The sequence below is a fragment of the Nyctereutes procyonoides genome, unplaced genomic scaffold (genome assembly GCF_905146905.1).
Source record: "Nyctereutes procyonoides isolate TBG_1078 unplaced genomic scaffold, NYPRO_anot_genome, whole genome shotgun sequence".
NCBI classification, from domain to species: domain Eukaryota; kingdom Metazoa; phylum Chordata; class Mammalia; order Carnivora; family Canidae; genus Nyctereutes; species Nyctereutes procyonoides.
This window is the reverse complement of record NW_026575135.1, coordinates 19,101,809-19,126,832: the sequence shown is the minus strand read 5'-3', so window position 1 is coordinate 19,126,832 and position 25,024 is coordinate 19,101,809. Positions and strand designations below refer to the sequence as shown.

The window sequence follows — 25,024 nt, the reverse complement described above, 5'->3', positions numbered from 1 at the left end:
CAGCGCCGCGCGGGGCCGAGTGGAGCCGAGCAGCCGCCCGCGCCGCGTCGCCGGTTTAAGCGCAGTGCGGGGCCGCGGCCGGGGGCGGCGGTAGTGAGACCAGCGCTGCGCTCCAGCCCCCTTTTCCCTCCATGGTTTCTCTCCGCTCCCGTGAGTAACTTGGCTCCGGGGGCTCCGCTCGCCAGCCCGCACGCCGCCCGCCGCCCGCCGCCCGGGACCGCGCCGCCCGCCGCCGCCGCCGCCGCCGCCGCCAGCAGACCCCTTCCGACGGCCCTCGCTGCGCAGGCCGGGACGCCTCTCCCCCCTCCGCCCCCGCCGCGGAAAGTTAAGTTTGAAGAGGGGGGAAGAGGGGAACATGGACATGAAGAGGAGGATCCACCTGGAGCTGAGGAACCGGACCCCGGCCGCTGTAAGCACAGCCCCCGTCGGGCGCCCTCTCCCCCCATGACTTGCACGTAATGGTGGCCACCTGCGGGGCCCGGGCCGCGGGTTCGCCGGCCCCGGCTCGGAGAAGGGCGCAGCTCGCGGGCTCGGACGGGGAAGGCGGGCGGGCGGGCGGGCGGGCGGGCGTGGAGGGGGGAGCGAGCGCGCGGGGATTAACTCTTTGGCGCCCGCGGGGCCCCGCGGCCGTCCGGGGAAGGCGGTGGGCTGGGGGACGGCAAACTTTGAGCTCCTCGCCCGCCGGGGTCCGCTCCCCGAGGAGCGCGTGTGCGTGCGGCCGGCGGCGAGGGAGGGAGGGAGGGAGGAGGGGGTTGTGTAACGCCGGGAGCCATGTTTGCAGCCTCCCGGGATGCGCCGCCGGGCGGAGGCCGCGCCTGCCGAGGAGCCGCGCGGCCGGCCGGGGCTGGGCCCGCCGGGGCTCCGCGCGCCCCGGGCCGGCCGGGGAAGGGGCTCGGGCGGGGCGGGGCCTCCCCCGGGCGGGCCTCGCGGCGGGCGGCGGGCGGCGGGCGCCGGCCGCGCTGAGGGCCGCGGCCGTGGGGGCTCGGGCGGGCCGCCGGCCTCACAGGGGGGCGAGGAGCCCCCTCGCGCGCCCGGGGGCTCGGGCGGGCGCGGCCTGGCGCGCGCCGGGCGGGGGAGGGGCGAGCCGGCGGCGGAGGTGGCGCAACCGCCGCCCCTCCCGAGGCCAAGTTTGAAAAAAGGACGCGCTTCCCGCCATTTTTCAAGCCTAAAAATAAAACTTTCTCCCCCGTTTCTGCCGCTCCGCTCTCGCCCTCCGGGCCTTCCCCACTGCCGGCCTCCCAGGGCGCGGGGGGCGCGGGGGCCCCGGTCGGCCCAGGCCAGCCGTGGCGGTGGCGGCGGCGGCGGCGGCGGCGGCCGCTTCGCTTTCCCTCCGCGCCGTGGCGGCGGAGCCCGGGGCCCCTGCCCGGAGTCTGGCCCCTCGGTGTGGGCGGGCTGCGGCTCCTCGCGCCAGCCGGGGCGCGCCACGGTCCGACACAGCGCCATGTTGGCGGGCGCGCGTCTCCCTCCGCCGCGTAGGCCGGCCCGCGGCGGGTTCGGCGCCCGCCTCGCCGGGGCTCGGCTCGCACTGGCGGGAGCCGCGACTCCTCCGACTCGACTCCTCTCGGGCGCGCTACCGTCCCCCCTCCCCCCTTCTTAAAAGGGCAACGCCAGGCGGCCGCCTCCGCCCGGGCCAGGCGCCGCGGGGACGGGCGGGCCTCGGCCGGGCTCGCTCGCGGGCCGCGCGGTCTCGGCGGCCTCTGCCCCCGCACGTGCTCCGGGGAGGCGGCCCTCGGCGCCGCGGCTGCGTGAGCGGCGGGCGGGCGGGCCTTTGAGAATCGCCTCTTTCTTCCCGGGCCGCGGGTGAGCGTGAAGCCGCCCTCCCCGCCCGCGGCCGAGCGCGGGGCGCGCCTCGTGCCGTCAGGTAGCTGTGGGGAGCAAGTTGCCGGCCTGCGGGGACCGGCCAGCCGGCGTGGGGCGGGCGTCCCCGCGAGTGGGGGGCGGGGCCGCGCGGCGCGCCCGGGGAGGACCCGAGGGGTGGGCGTCTCCTCGTGGCCGCCCGGGGCCTGGGGGGCGGGGGGGGGGGTTGACCACGGCCGCCCGTCCCCAGTCAGACATTTTGTGTGGGCCACGTGCTCGGGTCCTGGACGGTCTGAGCCGCTTTCGCACCCTGGAACTTGACGGGCCGGGCTCTGGTTTGGAGGAGTTGTTGGTCTCAGGCCTTCGCATTATTGCTCCGTGGCTGCGAGTCCATACGTAGAACGTAGAGTAAATTTAGCCAAGATTCCCCCCAAAGCGTGCGCGTGCATCCCCGGAGCACTTTAAGATCTAGTATTTGAATTCTTCGTGCGCAGACTGAAGTTACTGGGGAAGCAGTCGGTAAGGGCAGTGTTGTTCCCTCTTGGGAAATGTTCCCTCTTGGCTGGGCTGATGTCCCCCGACATGGAATTTTTTCACACACGGTGTTACCAGTGTATTTTGAAGAAATACGTAAATACACGGGGCAGGTGTTAACTTTTCGAGTAACCAACTTTGGCCTTACGCTCTTGCCAAAGGTCAGTCTTGTGATTGTTTCATTAACATTGAATTAAAAGTCGGTTTGTCAGTTGCAGCATCCACCTTTTAAGTGCTCAAAAGCAGCAGGTGACTAGTGGCTACTGTTACTGGACAGCGCTAGCCTACGGCAATCCACTGGTTTATAAAATAAATATTTGAGTACCCGCAGCATGGCAGGGCCTAGAAAAGCAGGGTAAACGAGATAGCAGCCTCTGCCATCCTGGAGCCTCAGAACCCGGTGGTGGTACTTGCACTGGCACACTCGAGGGGCCCTGGAGAGCGTCTTGGTAGCCTGCTAAGGTTGGGGGACAGGAAGAGAAAGCCTCCCCTAGGGACTCTGAGGAGGAGACTGAGACAGCAGAAGTTAGGTTCTTAAGAGAGGAAAGCTTTGATCTTAAAACCAAAGGCTTTCAGGGAAAAAATGCTGTAGATTTTGAAGGAAATTCTAAAAGTTAATCATTGTTTTGCACAAGAGTCATCTTTGAGGCAAATGAAATTTGGAAGAAGGATCCTTTATAACCAAACTCAGTCACGTGGCACCTTATGTTGTGGCCCCAGCTGTAGAGAATAGGCTTGGCCTCTTGAGATCCTGCAGATTTTTAACATTTGGGAGGAGAAAACCTTTTCTTCACTGAATGTACAGTTATAATATGGACAGGCATGCATGCATCCCGTGGTTGATTTTAATGCCATCAAGTGAGAACTAAGTGTCTGAGGAGGGTAGAGGTTTGATCACAAGTGTTTTTTGTAATTCTTTTTTCTTAGGACCAGTAGGCTTATGTTGTGTGTGTGTGAGTGTATGTGTAGCTTTTTTTTTTTTTAATTTTTATTTATTTATGATAGTCACAGAGAGAGAGAGAGAGGCAGAGACATAGGCAGAGGGAGAAGCAGGCTCCATGCACCGGGAGCCCGACGTGGGATTCGATCCCGAGTCTCCAGGATCGCGCCCTGGGCCAAAGGCAGGCGCTAAACCGCTGCGCCACCCAGGGATCCCAGCTTTTTTGTTTTTATTTTGAGGTTTAAAGATGACCCTGGTAGCACTTCTACATTTTTTGTGTTCCTTGGTCAGGGTACAGGAGGCTAAGATAATAGGTTCATTCCACCTATTACTATATCCTTATTCCTTGTTTTATTTATTTATTTTTTAAAGATTTTGTTTATTCATGAGAGAGAGAGAAAGAGGCAGAGACATAGGCAGAGGGAGAAGCAGACTCCACGCAGGGAGCCTGATGTGGGACTCGATCCTGGGACTTCAGGATCACACGCTGAGCTGAAGGCAGGTGCTTATTAACCTCTGAGCCACCCAGGCATCCCCATTATTCCTTGTTTTTTTTTTTTAAGATTTTATTTATTCATTCATGAGAGACCCAGAGAGAGGCAGAGACACCAGTAGAGGGAGAAGCAGGGTCCATGCAGGGAGCCTGATGTGGGACTCGATCCCAGGACTCCAGGATCACGGCCTGAGCCAAAGGCAGATGCTCAACCGCTGAGCCACCCAGGTGTCCCTATTCCTTGTTTTAAACACAAGTATGGGGGGGATCCCTGGGTGGCGCAGCGGTTTTGCGCCTGCCTTTGGCGCAGGGCGCGATCCTGGGGTCCCGGGATCAAGTCCTGCATCAGGCTCCCGGCATGGAACCTGTTTCTCCCTCTGCCTGTGTCTCTGCCCCCCCCCCATCATAAATAAGTAAAAATAAATCTTTAAAATAAAAAAATAAACACAAGTATGCACATTTAAGAGGGGACTTACAAATAAATGTATAATTCAGGTTTTTTTCCAAGCCCAAAACAGCTCTTCATATCAGGTGTGTTCTCATGGTGGAAAAATGCCTAAGATGGCATTTAAAAACCTACGAAAAGAATGGGATCACCATTTAAAAATATAGGCCAGGTTAAGAAATATTTCATACAAAATATTGCTAGTTACTTCACTGAGAACAAATTGTGCAGTGCTAGAAAATACCATATATACCACAGAAATTGGTGATATTTTCAGATGTGAAATGAGATACTGACCGAGTAGTGAGATATAATTTAGTTATATCCCAAAATGGGAAAAATACCTGTTCTTTATGCGAGGCTATCATCCTTCCGTTGCACCAAACATGGCCCTATTGTGAGAACCTCAACAACTTAGGCTGTCTGGGGACAGCTAGCCTTGATGTTTGCTGTTCGAGAGTTCCATTCAAAGTTAGAAAGCCAGGCAGTTCCTGTGGTTCAGTGGATGCCTCTGTGGGACTCTGGTGGGCTGTGTGTGAAGACCAGGCACTCCTCACCCATGAGTAGAGTAGTCCTAGGAGACACTTTTCTCTTTCCCTTAATTTACATCTTTAAAATTTTTTTCAGCACAATGGGATATTCTCATTGGTTGCATAGCAACTAATTGTTTTTATTTTATAAGTATTATATCTAAGTTGAGGAAAAATTAGATACAGATAAGCCAAAAATAGCAGATAAAGATAAACAAAATAGGATGGGGGTGCCTGCATGTTTGAGATTTCTACCTAGACATTCAGGTATATAGTCTATGGTCTCTTCTAAATAAAAGAATTGATAACTCAGAATGGTCTATAATTCCTCCATACATTCCCGCCCCCTTTACAGCAGTTACAACTGTTAAAATTGGGGAAGATTACCCAACTAGTTCCAGCCAGTTAGGTAAAATTGATTTGAGTAGCCAGGGGGGTAGGAAGTGAGAGCAAATTAGAGAGGATGAAAGAAAAATTGCTTGATTTTTTTTTTTTTCTTTCTCTGTGGACCCTAACACCAATCACCATAACCTGACTGCAGTATAGGTTAGATTTTTCAGTTACAAAGTGGTAGAAAATAGAACTGCTTTTCTGATGGGTGCAGAAAACAAAAATAAGAGCTAAATAGGAAATAATAGTTTTTAAGTATTTATCTTGAATTCATGCTTTAAAAAAATCTAGTTTAATTGGGAAATGAAGGATGAGTAAATTTGGTCTCTAAAGTTAAACTATCTGTCTTCAAGCAGAAGGCCAGTTAACTTTATCTTGGAACAAATGGCTCCCTGACTTGTACACACAAATGTACAAATGCCTGCCCAACCTCACCTCTTTAGATAGTAGCTTTGGGAGGATTTGGAACATAAGGAGAAACGGACCATTTTTTCTTGATTAGAATCTCTCATTTACTCTGGGTCTAGATTGGGAGGCTATGGGATTATTAACACCACCACCCCCCCTCCCAGCTCCCTGCCCACAGTTCTTTCCGTTGCAAGCTAGTCTGGGTCCTTCCATAGTAAGGAATAGGGCAGAGAAGGCTTAGTTTACTCAAATGCTGCTGACACAGTTCCCTGAGAGCAGACCTTTCGCTATACTCCTATTAAGAACTTTATTTATTTTAATTTATTTTTTATTGGTGTTCAATTTGCCAACATCTAGAATAACACCCAGTGCTCATCCCGTCAAGTGCCTCCCCTCAGAGCCCGTCACCCAGTCACCCCCACCCCCCGCCCACCTCCCTTTCTACTACCCCTTGTTCATTTCTCAGAGTTAGGAGTCTCTCATGTTCTGTCTCCCTGATTTTTCCCACTCACGTTTTCTCCTTTCCCCTTTATTCCCTTTCAGTATTTTTTATATTCCCCAAATGAATGAGACCATATCATGTTTGTTTAGATGGGCTAGAAGAAGGCTGTTGAGTGTTGGCTTTCCAGACCTGTTGTCCCTGGGCACAGCCTCAAGTAGAACCCTGTGGTCTCTGCTTTCTTCAGTAATTCCTACTCTGCTCTCTGCATATTCCCCAGTGGCTTGTCCTATTACTGTGCCTTTTGCACTCTGTTCTGGGGGTACATGTACGTTTCTTTATTGCTACTTAAGTCTTCCTTTAAAAGTCCAGGGGCATGCCTTCTCTGCTGAGCCATACAATCCTCTGCCCATCTCATCCCAGTAAATTGTTATCTTCTACTCATAGACAAACTTTAAAGGTCTCAGGTGTGCATTCCCCAAACTCTTACTCTTCCACTTATAAACCCACCTGCACCAGTATCCATCCTGGCCTTCTCCACAGGAGGAGTTCCCTTCCTCCAACAAGAGTAGAATGATCGTTGTAGGTGAACATCAACTTTTTAAATGTGACAATCTGTATTTTTTTATGGCTTGTCTTTTTGTCCCATGTTTCTTGGGGGTTGCTTATTTTTTGTCAGGGTTAAAACCGTATCCTCAAGAAAATAAATGCAAATACCTAAAATTTCCACATATCAAGAAAGGTCACACAAATAACAGAACGGTTGGTTGCTAATTTAAATAAAGAACTTGGAACTCAATAATAGAGACTCAAATGTCTATTTTTTCATCTAGCAATAGGTTGTGAGAAAGAATCCTGATTACAGAGGAAATTTTACATAAAAAGATATGGCATTATTTATAAAAGGGAAAATGGGAAATATATTCCAACAGGGAGGATTGTAATTTTATATGTACATACTCAATTTCTTTAGCCATTAAAAAATATTTGGAGTTAGAGTATACTAATAGTTTTAGCTCACCTGTATTTGAAATATACAAAAAAAAGACTGAATTAATATACCAAAATATTAAGTGACAAGTATTTCTTATATTGATTTGATAATGCTTGTGATCAGAAAGTGGTTCTCTTTTTATCCAAGCTTTCTATTGCTGCATCTGCTCAGTCCCCTGCAATCCTGACAGAAACCTGTAGGCAGTACTCTGACAAGCCTAGGACCAGTTTTCATCATTGAACAATTATGAAAGCTCTTTCTCATATTGGTATAGTGGTGACTAAAACAGACATGACCTTGTCTGTCATAAAGCTTGAAGTCTAGTGGTGACTTTTAAAATGTGTATTCTTCTAATAGATTATTAATATTATCATCATTGTAATGCTAAATAAGGCTATATAGGAAGGTCTCCTAGCCACTCACTTTCTCTTCCTGAGAGATTTTCTGTACATATAAGAAAGTGAATGTGTGGTCTGTACATAAATAGAACATCCATTCTGCATATTTTTGTCCCACAGTGTATCCTGGAAATGAGTCCTGTGTTGATGGGCTTTGAAATTGTTTTCTAATTTTTTCAGTCCTTTTCTCAGTAACTTCTTGTGCCTTATTTCAGAAGCCTTTACAGGTGTTGGAAACCAGTGCTTCACCATTGGTACCACTCCTTAATTCTTCTCGAGTCGTCTTTGTGCATTCCCCAAGGTTCTGTCCTTGGTCCTCTTTTTAGGGAATCCATCCTTTCCACTTTTGTTTCTGCCCTGATGATGCCAAATACAGAACTGCCGACCCTCCTCTGCACTCCAGACCATATCCTGTTTTCTGGGGATACTTGCACCCGAACATCCGGAGGGAACCTCAACTAAGTATCCCTCATGGTATTCATTTCATCTGCCCCTCAGAAGGCTGTTCCCTACACATTTCCATGTAGCCACATGGCTCCTATTTCTCTAAGCCAGACCTCAGTTCCCCTCCATCACTTACACACCCAGCAACTAAACCTGCAGTTTTGAACCATTTGACATCTTTTTTCCTTCCCAGTTCCTTCCTCTTGATTCCTATTCTGCTGTTTGGTTCAGCAAACCTGTTTTAACTCACATTTGAATCTTTATGGTAGTTTTTGATGACCCTAGTTAGAGTGGAATTTTACCAGTTGGAAGAAATATCCAAGAGGTGATTTCACCCAGTGAGCTGGGAGACAATATGGCTAACTCTGATCCCTCTTTACTTGGGTTTTGGAATATTAGCGTCATTCTGTATAATAATTTGGATTCTCTGTCAGATAAAATCATAGAAAATCCCCCAAACCAAATGAGAACATTTTAGTTGTATTTCTGTATTAGATGTGTGGGCAATCACAGTTGACTTTATTTTTATGGTTGGTTGGTTTTACTTTTTTTAAATACAAAAGGAATACATGCTTATGAAAAGCCCAGCACAAATACGAATTAACGGCAGAGGTCCCTGTCATTCCCCTTCTCCCTTTCCCCAGAGGTTCCTTTTTTAGCATTTAGTACGTTTCAGGTGCTACTCCTCTGCAGCTCCACGCAGTGGATACTGTTACCTCCACAGATAAAGAGCTGAGGCACAGAGAGGTTAAGTGACTTTTCTGAGGTAACACAGGTTGTAAGTGGCAGAGCCAGGATATGATGTCAGGCATCTGTTTCTAGAGCTCACTTCTCACTTGACACCTTAACTTTCAGATGTGCTGTTTGCCCCAGAAAGGGGGAAAATGGCAGAGGTGTGTAAAGAAACCTGGAATGAAGTAAAAGATGTATTTGGCCTACATGCATCCTAACTAAAACCAAGGCTTAGGAGGAGGAAGTAGGGTAGTGAGAAGTAGTAAAGAAGCAAGTGAGAAGTTGTGGTGTTGTGGGTATCACTGACTCTAAATCTGTTTCCTTCTCTGTAAATGGGGGGAGGGTGTGGTGGTGTGAAGAATACTAAGTTCTCCATAAATGATAGCAATTACTAGAGTAGTATCCTTGGATTTTACATGGGAGGATGAAGGTATTATTAGCTCATAGTCTCAGTTTAGAAATACGAGCATCTCTCATATACATGCTTGATTAATGCTGTTTCACGTGGTAGATTGACTGCAAGAGTGCTTTTGGCCGTTAAAGCTAATTTGCATCACTGTTAAGTGACCAAAATGTGTTTAAAAGTTGGAAGTTTCAGAGTCAACCACAGAACAAGAATGGAAGTAGGTATTATTATGGTAGTTACTCACGCAGTAAGTTGTTTATTAATTAGTATTTAGGGATGCCTGGGTGGCTCAGCGGTTGAGTATCTACCTTCCGCTCAGGGCATGATCCCAGTCTGGGGATCGAGTCTTGCGTCAGGCTGCCTGTGAGGAGCCTGCTTCTCTTCTCTGCCTATGTCTCTGCCTCTCTGTCATGAATAAATAAGATAAAATCTTAAAAAAAAAAAAAAAAAGATCAGTATTTAAAATCATGGGGTACCTGGCAGACTCAGTCTGTAGAACATGTGACTCCATCTGGGGGTTGGGAGTTCAAGCCCCATGCTGAGTGTAGAACTTTAAAATAATAAATAAAAATAAATAAAATCTTCAGATGTGATTGCCTTGAATGGATTGGAAGTCTGAATTTCAGGACCCACAAAGAGATTTTATGGCCTGAAAAGGGAACCTAATTTAATGTCTAATAGTTTTCTTTCCTGAAAATACCTTTCTCACATGTAACCCAAATTGATCTTTGAGTTAAGGCCCCTTGCATCTTGACCCTTTCTAATTGTCACGAGAATCTTAGTAAAGATTAATAAAACCACAAGTGGAAATGTATAGTGCAGAAACATGTTGCCAAAATCTCAGGGATTTGATAGGAAAAGTAAAGATTTCCTCTTTTCCTTGTGTCAGTCCCCTGGGCCTTAAGGGAGACTCAGCGGCAGGGTTGGGGGATGGGGGAAGCTTCTCTGCCTTTATAGTTAAAGCTGCCTCTTGGGCTTTAACAGATTTGGGAAAAAGAATAAGGATATAGTTTCTTCACTTATTTTAAGGATTGTAGTTCTGTCTCTGGGAAGTAAAGAGTTTAAATCTTTATTTATACCTTGGTGTAACATTCTATCCTTGGTATCTATTAGTGTATTGTTACTAAAGGCTTAATCATTTTTTCATTTATTTATAACTGTGATCTAGGTCTAAGTAGAGACTGTCCCTGTATGTGGGTGTTTTTGCTGGATGTTTATGATTGTAGTTTTTGCTATGTTCTTTGTTTTATGTATGTTTTTGAAAGTTTGTCTTTTTCTTTTTTTCTCCATTGTCATCCATAGGTTCGAGAACTTGTCCTGGATAATTGCAAATCAAATGATGGGAAAATTGAGGGCTTAACAGCTGAATTTGTGAACTTAGAGTTCCTCAGTTTAATAAATGTAGGCTTGATTTCCGTTTCAAATCTCCCCAAACTACCTAAATTGAAAAAGGTAAGTACTTTTTCTTGAGCAATAAACGAGAGAACATTCTGAGAAGGGAAACATACATGATTTTACCCCTAAGGAAGAAGTTAGTGTAGCAGAAAACACATAGCCTTTGGACCTGGGCATACCTGGGATTGAATTCCAGCCCCACCAGTTCTCTGATGGGTGATCTTCTGCAGGTTACTTAATCTCTCTAAGGCTCAATTTCCTCACCTGTAAACTGGTGATACCACCCAACCTTACAGAATTGCTGTGATGTTTAGAAATAATGCATGTATGCTCAATAAATAGTGGTTATGAAGAATAATTTTTTTGTGAATAAGCTATTACTTATTGATTGCTATACATTGTTTATAATGTTAGCTGGGTTTTCTCCTTTAGTATGCTCTGGTTTAGGAACTGCAGGTGTCTCTCACTCTCCATGTTTTATGTTTGTTGATTAAGGGTGAGTTTCAATAAAAAATTTGCAGATTTGTAGTCTATGATAATTCAGACCCATTGTGTTATTTTAAATGACTAGAAAGTTAAAATGTGTTGTGACTGCAAGAATTCATTGTAACAAAGCTGCTGTATTTCCCTATCTTAGCTGATGGCTCATTGTTAGCATTTTATTGGTCTAATTATAAACCAATTACTATCCACCTGCCCCTCTCCAACTGCCAATTTTAAAAAACACAAAAGAAAAATGTTTTCTCATCTCCTTGTACTTGTAACTGTCTCGAAGCTCCAGAATGCCAAAACTGGAAGAAGCTTTGCTCTTCCAGCCTTATCCCTTATTTTATAGGCACAGGAATAGATGCAGAAAGGTACGGTAATTTGCCTAAAGCCACCTACAAAAGAGGTTAGTACTGTAGCAAAAACTAGAACTCTTATCTCCTGTTTCCTAAATGAATGCCTTTTCTATTACATAATAAAAAATATGTGTAAGTATTGCAAACTTTTCTACTGTTTTGATATTCCCTTTCTTAGGGAATCTAAGCAAAACTTTTATCCAAAGGTATACATAGAAATCTATAATCAAATTTAGGCAAAATGCAGGTAGGCTGTTCCAGTAGCTTGCTTAAGTCCTGAGAGGAAATTGTTTTGGGTTAAGTACATGAATTAAAAACGATAAGCTGTTTTTACTTATTTGCCTTATTTAGGCGAGAAATGCCCAGGCAGTCCTTTTGAGTTTCAGGTAACTTAGCTTCCTATCAGAAAGAATAATCCTCTGTTATATTTTAAATTGGTAAATTATTCCTTTCTGCTAAGCAGCTACTTTAGAGGTTCAGGTGTAATCCGTTTATATTTACATGGGTTATTTGTGACACCGGGAGCTCTGATTAGCCCATTAAACAACAGTTGACTTTAAACAATGGATGACTTTCTAGCTTGTATCTGCATAAACTTGATGCTAGTATGATCTTACTGTGTATTTTGTGTTCTGTTTTCCTAGTATCCTGATAGATTTTCTTGATTTGCTGCGGTCTGTGTACTATCAGACTTAATCAGAGGAGAAGTGGATCAGTGACCCATCTATATAGAGGCTTTATCAAATCCTTCTGAAGTCTTGTTAATCACTTGTAGAGTTAGGGAGGAGTGATCTACAAATCAGACTTAAAAGGCAGATAAGACAATGCTCACAGTTGATATAAACTTTCTTCCTACCCTGAGCACAGATTGTTTTTTAATAAGAAACAGTTTCTGAATGAAATTTTGGTGTGTAAATGTCACAGGTTTCCTAAATTTACACATACGATTTCATTTCACAATGCCACTAAGTGCTTCGGCAGATTGCCTTTTATCTCTACTCCCTAAGATACTCATGTTGAAAGGATACGAATATTACATATGTGTGATATTCTAACCAACCAAGGGAAGTGGTCTCTTTCTGTTTTAATTTACTAAAATCTCAAGAAAGCTAAAACTGGAGTCTTTGTTGATTATAGACTTGTATTTTTTTTTTTAATAAGGATTATTTATTAGAGAGCGTGAGCCTGAGCAGAGGGAGGGGCATTGGGAGAGGGAAAAGCAGACTCCCTCCTGAGAAGGGGGCCCACTTCAGGACTCGAATCTGGGACCATGATCTGAGCCAAAGGCATACACTTAACCGACTGAGCCACCCAGGTGCCCCCTAGACCTGTATTTATAAATCTAGAATGTGACTAGATAATTTGGAATATGCTATGGGAAGGAAAAAATGTTGTGAAATGATGCATTTCCTCTGAAATATTTAGTAACACCTTAAGTAGGAGACCTGAGTTTTTTAAGCTCATTCTTTCAACAAATATTCAAGTTTTTAAAAGTGCCTCTGTTCTGCATCATGTAGTTCATTTCACTGCATACCAAAGACTAAAAATTACATGAAATTTTCATGCTATTCCAAGTACATAGCATAGTGGGAAGGTGAATTCTTTTGAAGCTAGCCTGCCTGGCTTCAAGTCCTTGGTCACTCTGTAACTGTAACTGGTCACTCTGCAACTGTGTGATCCTAGGGTAGGTTATAGAGTTATAGTTCATTTTCCTCATCCGTAAATGCAGATAATAATTCTGTCTGCTCCACAGGGTTATCGCAAGAGCAGATAAGCTCATATATTTCAAGTGCTTCAAACAGTGCCCTGCACTTATGGCCTGTGTAAGAGTTAGATGCGGTTGCCATTGTGTTGGCACTTAAACTAGAGAATTGAAACCAGTTGTGCAGCCTGAGTTTTCTCATCTGCAAAATGAAGAGCTTGAATTATATGCTCTCAACTGTCTAATTTTTCCAGGCTCCGATTTCTTTCACTTCAGATTCGAATTCCATGGTGAAGGCTCATTCCTTCATTGGCACACCACTCACTGTGCTACTTGACCTGCCGCTAAGAAATTAGAGTAGGTTCTTATAAAGGCTAGTGCCGGCTTTTTGCAAGAAGTGGCCTCCTCCGGGGAGTTGGTTTCAGCAACCCTGAAGCTATTGCCCCACTCAGTTTCCTGAGGTCATGAAGCTTCTTTAAGGGCTTGTTTTGGGACCCATGCCACTCCTATAGAGAGCGACACTCCTGGGTGGTTTCCAGGTATAGAACCTTACGATGTGTCAACTCTACAGAACCAGATTAGGTTTCAAGTGGGCATAGTGAGCTTTGCTTGGCACGCGGGATAAGCTGCTTAGAATGCACAGACCATTTACCCTTCCTGGCAGGTATAGACTATTGGAACTTCTCAAAGAATTCTAATTTGCTTTGACCCACTTTTTAGGTTAGAAAATGGATTCACTGATGTTAGGGGCCAGATCTTGAGCAAACTATTATAATTAGCAGCTGGTTAAGGAAATGCAGCTCTTCTTATCCATCCTGTTTCTCCTCCTCTCCTAAAATGTTCTTAGGACCTACTGTAGACTACTTATCTGGATTTAATCAAACAAAATGAACAAACATGCCCTAATAGGAACAGAGTTTATTTGATCTTGATAAGTATTTAAGAACTATATTTGCTATTTACAATGCCTTAATGATGTGTTTCTCTGTGTGTATTTGTATGTATGTTGTATATTCTCTTGCAGCTTGAGCTCAGTGACAATAGAATCTTTGGAGGTCTGGACATGTTAGCAGAAAAACTTCCAAATCTTACACATTTAAATTTAAGTGGAAATAAACTGAAAGATATCAGCACCTTGGAACCTTTGGTAAGTAAGTGATAACTTGGAAACCAGGACTTATTGGTCATTTTCATTTTCATATTTCTTTATAGTGAGGGAAATGTTTGGAAATAATAATCAAGAAGGTGGTTGTTGTTATTATAATACTTGTAGAAATTTTAAAGATCAGGGCCTCTCTAGTTATGTGTTCCTGTGGCTTTGCTCTCCCTGCCTGATACTGTAGTGGTTTCCTTCAAAGGGGAATTCTTTTCTTTTTTTTTTTCCTTTTTAAGTTTCATATATTCACCAAAGACTTAAACATTTATCTTAATTCTTTCCCCCTCAAACTGGCCAGGCAATTCTATACTTTTATAGAAAAAGCTATTCATACTGGATGGCATATCTGAATTATAGATGAATTATAATCATATATGAATTATAGTCCAAGGACAGCTCCAATAAGTTTAGGTCTTCCGACTGATCTTGTGCCCCAGCTAGATCACTGTTGCCTTAAGTTTGCATGGGAACCCCAGAATCCTTAGTCTTCCTACTGGGATAAGCTATAAAAAGTTAAGTGCCAGTTGGGTTACAGGCTTACTGTGTGACCTTGGGAAAATTGCTTCTTCTCTCTGGGCCTCAGTTTCCTCACTTATGAAGCACGGAGGATAATAAGCTCTGCCTTTTCTTAGGAGTTCTGAGACTAAAATAATGTGCTTAACTTAATTTGTAAGTTGGGAAGCCTGTGCTAATGGGGGTACAGTCCACGTGTAAGCTGTAGGGCAGAAAAGAGCTGGATGGATAGGTTAATATAAGGTATGGAGCAGCTTCACAGGCTCTTCTGTGTAGCTGCCACCTGGAAAGTACTATGAATTCAAGATTGTTAAGTGACTGATTTCTCTAAATGTGACATTCTATAAATTTGCCATTGAGACCGAATTCCATTTTGATAAGGCGAATGGAACTCCCAACTTGTTTCATACTATCCAAAGAAGCCTATGGATTTTCTCTGTTTTTACGTATATATAAAGTCAGTGTTTCCATTTAATTCATCTTGTAAACATATTGGGAGAGAGTTATACAAGCAGATAGGAACTGTCTCAGGGTCCAGAAGAGCAAAACCCAAGAGGATAGGCATTTTTTCTACTAGATCTATTCTGATGTCACAGTACATTAAAATATTCGGATTTCACCTAACTTGTACAGAATGCTGTTGATATTTCAAGGGAAGATAGAGTTAATTTGTGACTTCTTTTAACAAAGAGGATTTCCTGCCAGAACTATAGCATCTTTTACCCCCAATCAGTAATTAAGGCTCTGCTCCAGTGTAGGTTAAATTGCCTTTTATCAAGTCCTTTTATTTATATATTTCATTAAGTGGGCTACATTTTAGCTCCTATTTCTCAAATTCTGGGAGTCTCTCACCTTTGCATCTTGTATTTGCCCCTTTTTTGGATTATAGGTACATCCAGATACTTGGGCTCCTCCTTCCTTTTTGCTAGTTCTTTTCCTCTAAACCAATCCTTGTTTCTAATGTTTAAGTAAACATTTGAGTTTTGCTGTTTTTAAGGACATTAACATTTGCCGATTGTATACTCCTATAACCCAGACTGTCCCCCTTTTAGAGATGAGGAAACCAAGTTCAGAGAGCTTCAATAATTACTCAGTGGCCACAGAATAAATTATAAAGTTGAGATTCAAATCCAACTCTACCATTCTTTCCACTGCTTTTGGGACCTGTTCTTTTACCTACATATGTATTCCATACCCAAATTGACATTAAACTGGGAATTCCAAAAGGAGCACTAAATTAAGTGCTGGTGTCTCCCAGTTAGGCTACCTTGAGCCTTTCTTTATTGTTTAGATATCAATGGTAGGCCTATTGATTCAGGGTCACCGTGAGCCTAACAACCCCTTTTTTCCTGAACAGAGTGTCATGCAGTACCTTCCCATGTGGGATCACTGGCCTGTTGCCTAATTCTCATGGCAACTCAAGTCCTCTTTGATGCTTCACCCAGAAGCCTTTGTCAGTGTCCTAGTGCACAGAGGCAGAGCAGAAGCAAACGTTGTATGGGAGTTGTTTTCTTGGGCATTCCTGACCTGGTCCATGATGTATGAGAGCTCTTTGGTAGCTGTGAAAGTCTTGGTCCCCCAGGACAGTGAGAATGGGAAATAATCATTGTTGTATTTACCAGTTTTGGAGGATCTGCTGTGTACCATACACTGTAGTAGATGCTTTATGTATTCTGTTTCATTAGTAATCCTCAAAAAACATTTCTACAAAGAGAAAAGAAATAACATGGCCCTCAGTTTACTCACGAGGAAGCTGAGGCTTGGGAGAGTCTGAATCCCTTGTCCAGAGTCACACACTTAGCTAGCCAGTGACATAGCCGCAATGCTGCATACCCAGGGCCATCTAGAAAAGCCTGAGCTCGAACCGTTCTCCTGAACTTACTGTTCAGGTGCCTGAGGGTGTTAGGTAGGTCTCCTGAAGTTGTCTCTTGGAATAAAATAAAACTGTAGGAGAAGGTGAAGTGGGGGGAATGTTGGGTCCATTTTGTCTTCTGAAAGTATTCTTCAGTGGGAACAACACCATCCTCATCCTCATTAACCACGTACATTTTGAACACCGTCTACTTTGAGCCCAGTTCTTAAAGTCAATGCAATGATGTGAATGCCTCTGCTTGCTACAGGGACATTAATCGAGAGACAAAGAAGGCATCAATTCAAACTTCCTTGGACACCTTTTTTAAGAGACCTGGGCCATCCAAACCATCCCCCAAAGCCCTTCTAAATTCTAAGAAGGCAAGCAAAATTATTGTTAATAAAATGTTTAATGTTTATTATGGCTAGCCTATTAGTTTTAGGCCAAATTTCTGGTATGGTAGAATTCTGATTTTTGGGGGTGTTTTTGGTTTTGATTTTTTTTTTTTTTTTGGTTTTTTTCTTTTTCTTTTTCTTTTTTTTTTAAAGCAGTATTTACACATTACATTGGGATCCTAATCTGTGGGTAGTATATTTTGGGGCTTAAAGCACAATTTTATTACTATAAACAATTCTAGAGTACTACAATTACTTGGAATTTTGTTTATTTGCTTTCACTTCGTTTTCTAGCAAACTGTTTGGTATGTTTGAATTATTCATAATGGGTCCTTTCCTCAAGAGGTAGCCAAAAATGTCACAGATTCGTGGAGTTTCAAAAATAGGTGGGCATTGGAGGCCCTGTGGCCTGGAACTATAGGAGGGGCCTGAGGCACTGTAGAGCTTGAAGGATCAGGGGCTGTATGCATTTTTGTGCATCCATTCCTAGGGAATAATTTTGAAAAGTAAATGGCTCATTCCCTTGAGTGAAGAATTTTTAGACTTTGGGAAAGCTGCCTAAATTTACTTGTGGTCATATTTTAGCTGGTATAGAGTCAACCATTTTGGGAAGAGAAAAGAGTTCCCAGTGTGCCAGCTAGTTGTCTGGGGTGGTGTTTCAACATTTTCTCCCTCTTTGGCAAGAAGGCCTACCTGGGCAGCTGGAGGTCAGGGCCTGCCCAGTAGGGAACTAATCTGAAAGCAACACAACATAAAAGCAGCTCTCCCTGTGATTAGAAGGGCTGGGGACAGCTTTCTTAAGACCTCAGGAGACTAACTTACATAAGCACATTATTTGATCCACAAACTCTTGGATCATTGTACATTGGTGTTTTGAGGAGTGCATTTGCCTGTTGCCATAACCCTGCTCTGTGTTCCCTGCCTTCCTCTCTGTTCCCAAGGGCTGCTCAGTGAAAATAAAACAAGTGGTGGGAACCTCTTCTTTGACCAGGAAGATAGAGATCCTCTAAGTGCAGGGGTCAGCAGCCCTTCTTCTACAGGGCCAGATGATAAGATCCTATAGGCTTTATAGGCCATATAGTCTGTCAGTGCTGCCAATATTCTAGGGCAAGATATTCTACGGAGCACATAAACAAATGAAGTGGCTATGTTACAATAAAACTTACTTTACAAAAACAGGCAGTGGACCAGGATGGGCCAATTATATTTTGTCAAGCCTTGCTTTAGGGTGAAGATTTTTAAATCATTTTGTAACTAAGATACCTCAATCCTGAAGGCAAGGTTTTTTCATCTGCATTTCTTCCTGGGTCCTTGTGAATGGTTTTTTTTTTTTTTTTAAATTTTTATTTATTTATGATAGTCACACACAGAGAGAGAGGCAGAGACATAGGCAGAGGGTGAAGCAGGCCCCATGCACTGGGAGCCCGACGTGGGACTCGATCCCGGGTCTCCAGGATTGCGCCCTGGGCCAAAGGCAGGCGCCAAACCGCTGCGCCACCCAGGGTTCCCCTTGTGAATGTTAAAATAGTTTTCCCAGTAAAGCATCAAAGCCTTTAAACAATTATTTTTTTGCAACTTACTTCATGTGGAGAGCCTCTTAATTTTTTGTTTCAGCCTTGATATCTCAAGACTTGAATACCAAGCCTTTTCTCCTGATTCAGAACCCTTAAAAGTGACATTTATGAAGCTATATGCCCTCCAGGCTCATTGACCTTTTTCTAGAGGGCACCAGGCTACATATTGATGTTTTATGTTTGCTTTTTTAAGCACTTGCCCCTGTTTTTCCTAAGAGGGTCTGCTGTTACTTCCTGCTGCTCTCTCCTACTTGCTTGTAATATACTACTATCTCTGTCCTCCCAATGTCTCCCTTCACCCTTAGTGACAACTTACTAGAGTCTGATTGAAATACTAGTACGTGATTGTGAAAGCAAATGAATCTGAGTAAAATACATGGACTTTTTCTTACCCACTTTGTTACTCAGAAAACTTTCCTCAGCCCAAGCTTTCAGATCTCAACTATGTTGTGTTTTGTATTTTAGATAGATTAAACCAAAGTTCTAAACAAATGAGGTATTGCGGCAAAATTTCAGGGTATGGTAAAATCAGAAGAGTTTTACATCAGAAAAGTCCCAAATTTAAAATGAGTATTGTTTGTCTCCTTCTGAAGTTTCAACTCTGCATGCCCCTTCCTTTTCCCCAGCCTGTACCAATCCTCTCTTCCTGAAGAATAACTGTATCACTACACTTCTTACTTTATTATATGCCATTCTCTAGTGTTTCACATCTATGTCTTTGAATAGAAATCTCAAGTACCTCAAGATTGAATTGATTAATTGAATGAATTTTTTTTCCCCATCTGGCCACCCCAGAGCATTGAAGACCAGTTCTTTTGGCCATTTGATTACTTGAATGTTAAAACTTAGTTTTGAACTAAATTTATTAAAACTCTGTTTGATTTGTCTCATATTGTGAAAAGATCCAGTTTGGTATTTTCCAAATTCATTTTTCTTAAAACTACTTACTAATATTGCTGGAAAAGGACAGTTCTCTGAGAAGGTAAATGCAGAAGGTAGATTGTATAAGCTAAATCTAGTGGCCTACTATAAAGTTTGCAAAGGACTTGAAATGTTTTCCTGTGTCTAAAGTTGAGTTGGTAGCAGCTAAATGAATACAGTGCCTAGAATTTTACATCTTCAGGAGATGGGTTTTGTTGCTGGTGTTCCTTTGATTTAGAAAGTATGTTTCTTGATCCTTTTCTTCAGAAAAAGTTGGAATACCTGAAAAGCCTGGATTTGTTTAACTGTGAGGTTACTAATCTGAATGACTACCGAGAGAGTGTCTTCAAGCTCCTGCCCCAACTGACCTACCTGGATGGCTATGACCGAGAGGATCGGGAAGCCCCTGACTCAGATGCCGAAGTGGATGGTGTGGATGAAGAAGAGGAGGATGAAGGTGAGTGGGTGTAACATCCAGTGAACCTAATTTCTGCCTATCAAAGGTCATGATAAAGCTATTGAATGTTTTTGTCATTGAAAAAATAATATCCATGCATGTAGGCATTTCCATTAAATTTGGAGCTAGGACCTCTGTTTAATTTTAATAAATTCTTAGAACATTGAAGCCTTCAAATGATTCCACATAAAAATGGTTAATTAGTCTTGATTTTGGAGGGAAACTCCGCTTTGTCAACACTTCAAGATCGCACGTCTCAGTGCCCAGAAGCTAGTAGGTTAGGTTCCTGTGTGTGAAAGCACCTCCTTGCTTACCTCTTTCGTCGTCTTTCACTCTGTTATCCTTGTCTCTTTCAACTATGCTATGTTCCTCTTGGGTAGGAACGGTCTTTTTCATCTTTATTCACAAGGCCGAGCACTTCATAGATAACTAGGGATCTGTCTGTTAGAGCCAAATGTAAATAAAATAGCTTTCTTTACTGATGGGCTTGTGCTTTTTCCTTGCACCATGACTCACTGTCTCTGAGCCACTCAGATAAAGAGTTTCTCGCCTCTCCAGTGGCTTAAAGGAAGCAGAGTGATCAGCTTTCACATAAGTCAGCATGAAGAAAAGTTACTCCTAACATTCCTGATGTTGCTGGAATTTATGGTCTTGCTGTATTTTTTTTTAAGATTTTTAAAAATTTATTTATGATAGACATAGAGAGAGGCAGAGACATTATTTTAAATGTCTTTTCTTTAAAGATAAAAAGAAAAACAAATGGTCAAGAAAAGTTGAGGAAAACATTAGGCAGCTTGGGTGCAGTTAAGGTGTAATACTCTGGCAGCATCTTTGCAGATTTATGGCAGATTTGAGATGGTAAAAAATGATGGGATGTAGGATGGTAAAGTGGACACAGACTAGGATGTCTCAATTTGTTTCAGATGTTCACATCACTTACTCCCTTCACTGAAGGTTCTTAGTTATTCCTGAAAACACTCTTTTATCTATTTAAGTTTGCCTTAAACAGGTTGAATGGCCATGTATGCAAGAGCCTGTAAGGAAATTCCTTGGAGGGTGGAGAGCAGCTCAGTCAGGCAACAAATTTGAGCATTTTTTATGTGCCAAGCACCATGGAATATAATTTTGAAAAGAAAACCCAGACATGGCGCACGTCCTCTTGGTGTTTACAGTCTACTGAGAAATGTTACATAAGCACAAGTGAGTAAAGCCTGTGATAATGGAGAAGTGTCAGGTGCTCATGTGAGAGCATATTAGGAGGCCTGGCAAGAGGAAGTGACGTTAAGCTGAGAACCAAAGGTTTGAATCCGTGTTAGCCAAGGGAGAAGAAAGGGGAGAATGCGCAGAGGCTAGGAAGCAGGGCAGCGCTGCAGGCTCCCAGAGCAGGAGAGGTAAGAACTGCTTGTCTTTGGCCCTGCATCAGGAGGTGGAATAGAGACACGGGTGCAGGTGACACAGCCAGCCCCTTTCTCCACCCACCCTGACCCTCCCATCACAGGCTGCTTACCACTGTTTGTCAGGTTCCCCCTCTGGCTTCTGGCTTTGTGGCAGTACCCTTACCTCAGAGAAGGAGCTCTTTGTCATTTATTTGGTGGGTAGGGGGTGTGGTAACTTTTTGCTGTGGAAAATTTCAGACAAAGATAGAAATAATGTAAAATTAACTTTCATGTTCTCATCGTTGAGCTTCAACAATTACTGGTTTTATACATGCCCAACCCCTACCCACACCCCCTTTCCTTATCTTGAAGCAAATTCCAGAGATTCTATCCTTTCATCAGGAACTGTTGCAGTGCACAGCTAGTCCATCAGTACTCTTGGCCTCCAGATGTAAAGGGACCCTGGTGGACGAAGGGACTGAGTTGCAACCAGCTGGGAGGACAGGGACGAGTGCAGTGCCTGGGTTTCCCAGGCATTGATGTAGCTCAGCATTTGTCCGGCCATCAACTGAAAGTGCCTTGGCACTTTAGCAGATGTGCCTTCAGGGTAACTTAATGAATTCCTTTGGACTTGCAGAAGGAGAAGATGAGGAGGATGAGGAAGATGAGGATGGTGAGGAGGAAGAGTTTGATGATGAAGAGGATGAAGATGAAGATGAAGATGTAGAAGGGGAAGAGGATGAAGACGAAGTCAGTGGAGAGGTTGGTGCAAATGTGTTTGCAGCTCTGTTTCCTATTTGTAGTTGAAAATGTGGAAGTTTTTTTTTTTTTTTTTAAGAAAAAGTAAAGGCTTCTGATGAAAATAGTAAACTTGTAAATAGACTAATAACAGTCTGATTGGTTTCCTTTTTGTCCACCTTTTAGTAAATTCTAAGTAGAGTGCTTACAGGGTGCTAATTAGACATGGTACTTGGCTCTGCGGGTAAAGTTTTGACCTTTTAACTTATTGGGAAGAAGTAATGAATTGAGTGTAGTGTCATTTCCATAGGGTGAGAAAACTGGAAATGTTGAGAACTGGTGGTATGTCTGTCCCTTGGTTGTGTTGAAGGGAAGGGTATGTTTACCAAGCCTGAACTTGTTCTCGTATGTTCAGCTTAATTCAGTAAATACATCTTATGCTTTAAAGAGTTGAGGACGCAGAGTTAAACAACGTGGTCCTGCCTTGAAAGAGCAAGTAGTCTAGTTTATGGGCCACCCAGTGATAACAGTATCTATGAGGAGTTGAATGCCGTAGAAGGACAGGAGAAAGGAATGACTTGATTCTGACAAACCTCAAGGAAATTGTCAAAACAGGCAAAGAAAATAAGATATCATCAAAAAGCACATTGCTTTGTAGTAGGAAAAAACTAAGGCTGAGCAGTTTGTGTAATCTCACAGGCAATAATGAAATCAAGTTCCTAAAAGAATCTTTTTGTAAGAATGGGAATATAGAAATTCTGTTTTGAAATTCAAGATTTTAAAATCACTCCTCGAATTATCCATTATAAATAGTATGCTAATTAAACATGTCTGACAAAATGCTTACTTCTGAAAAGCAGTTTTTTGTTTTTAATTTCTCTATTTGACAGCACAAGTGGGGTGGGGGGACTAGGAGAGGGAGGAAGCAAGTTTCCTGCTGAGCACAAAACCAGATACGGGACTTGATTCCCTGGACCCTGAGATGACCTAAGCTGAAGGCAGACACTTAACCAGCTGAGCCACCCAGACGACCCTGAAAAGCAGTTTTTAAAGAAAATCTTAATTTAAGCTTATTCAGAAAAATGAACAGATTTCAGGACATTAGATAAAGATAATATTAAAAGTTTTCTCTGATGAATTGTTAAATTTTTTGGCAAATTATCTTTTTCTCTGTACTTCTCACCTTGGCAAATTAAGCTAATAGAGCTGTTTACTATTCTTTAGGAAGAAGAATTTGGACATGATGGAGAGGTTGATGAAGATGAAGACGATGAGGATGAAGATGAAGATGAAGGTGGGTATCATGTATGCACTTAGGTCCTCCTCAGTTAAAAACACAAGAAAATGTCTGTTAATTTAGATTGTGAAACTACAGAGAACAAAAAATTCTCTTTCCCCTGGTGGCTTTCACAGTGGCTTATGTAGCACTGTCAGTGCACCTATGCTGGCCCAGATCTCCTGCTCTTCAGTGACTGATAATGCCTCTGTGCAGGTGGGAGGCCACCCACAGTCCCACACTTGGAGTATGTTTTTAGACCCCATCATTTGGGTTACTTCCAGATATGAGATTTCTGGTTTTGGAATTCTTTCACTAAAGTCTAAAATAACTAGATCATAACTTTTGCAGAATGTATAAATAGCACCTTTACAACTTTATTACTGTTATTTCTTAAGTTCCTACCACAGCTAAAACCAGTGAAACCTCTATTACTCATTGGAAGTATAGATTCTCACACCTGGGCAGGTTTTAGAGTACCAGATTATTTGCTTTGCTTTCCATTGGTTCCTGCTTTCTCAGCGTCTGTTCTCTGTGCCACACATTGAACTAAATTTGCACTTGAAGTTAGGGTTCAGTACCTGCCTTCAGGGAGCTTTTTGGAACATCCTGCAGTTTAGGTAATTTCATTGACATAGCCATGGATTTTTACTAGTTGGGGAAAAAACCTTTTGAGTTAATATTCATTTGCTACAATTTGAGTCAACTTAAAGACAGCAAATTAAAATGGAGAAAACTGGGTTAACTTTGCTATCATTTGAGATGCTATGGTACATTTTGACTTTCGTTCAATGGTCTCTATGCTTTTTTAGTTAATACCTCTTAAAATCTGCAACCTCCAATCTAATCAAGATCACAATTTTTTAAGTCTCCCAACCATCAGAAGTTCATTGTTATTACCTCTGTTAGCAGTAACTTAGGCAAATACCTTTCCAGTTGTCTCAAAGTGAATTTTTGTTGTTGTGCAGAGGAGGAAGAAAGTGGGAAAGGTGAAAAGAGGAAGAGAGAAACAGACGATGAAGGAGAAGATGATTAAAACCCCAAATAACTTGCAAAGAAAGAACTGTTCAGTATTGGTTGGACTGCTCATATGGATTTGGTAGCTGTTTAAAAAAAAAAAAAAAAGGTAGCTGTGATACAAACCCCAGGACACCCACCCACCCAAAGAGCCAAAGAATAGTTCCTGTGACATTCCACCTTCCTCTCTTTAGCCCCTCTTGGAAATTCACCACCAAGCTTGGGGACTTCACCCCACAAAATTGTAAGCGTTGTTAGGTTTTCGTGTCAGACTTGCTGTAGCGTGGAGAGTTGTGATTGGTGAGCCAGCCATCTGTGGCTTCCAGTTACACCGAGACTGTAACAGCATTTTTACTTTCTGTACAACAAAGAAGCTTTGTAAATAAAATCTTAACATTTTGGGTCTGTTTTTTCATGCTTTTCTTTTCTTTTTAATGAAATTTTTTTACATTAGGACATTTTATGTGTCAACTGCCAAAAAAGTATTTTTAAGAATTTAAGTGAAATAAACACGTTCCTCTTTGGTAAAGCCTAGTTGTATGCTTACATTTTTAAATTAGACTTTAATTGTAAGCTCATGTGAAAACACTAAAGAACTGGTTTCTATGACATTTTTATATTAATGGTTGTTGAGGGGAAATGCACAAGTATATAGAATCTTTGGACACTTAAATCTGATTCTCCTCCTTTCTCTACTGTGGGAGTAGGCTTTTTAAAACGTTTGAAATTCCGTGCTCTAGAGCCCCTGAAAGCCAGGAAAATTGTTAGACTAAAGTAATAGATGAATTAAAAAAAATAGGACAGTATAAAGGAAGAGCATTAACACTGGTTTCTGGGAGATCCTAATTCTAATTCTACCT

At 43.1% G+C, this 25,024-nt stretch overlaps 1 protein-coding gene across 1 annotated transcript; it reads left to right on the top strand.

Annotated features, from left to right (window-relative positions):
- ANP32B (acidic nuclear phosphoprotein 32 family member B) lies at positions 1-24,565 on the top strand. The gene is made up of 7 exons (XM_055302322.1): positions 1-409; positions 10,253-10,402; positions 13,914-14,036; positions 19,568-19,757; positions 21,771-21,895; positions 23,096-23,165; positions 24,116-24,565. The coding sequence occupies exons 1-7, from the start codon at positions 356-358 to the stop codon at positions 24,181-24,183; spliced, it is 780 nt and encodes a 259-aa protein (XP_055158297.1). The 5' UTR covers positions 1-355; the 3' UTR covers positions 24,184-24,565.
- Positions 24,566-25,024: the final 459 nt, after the last annotated feature.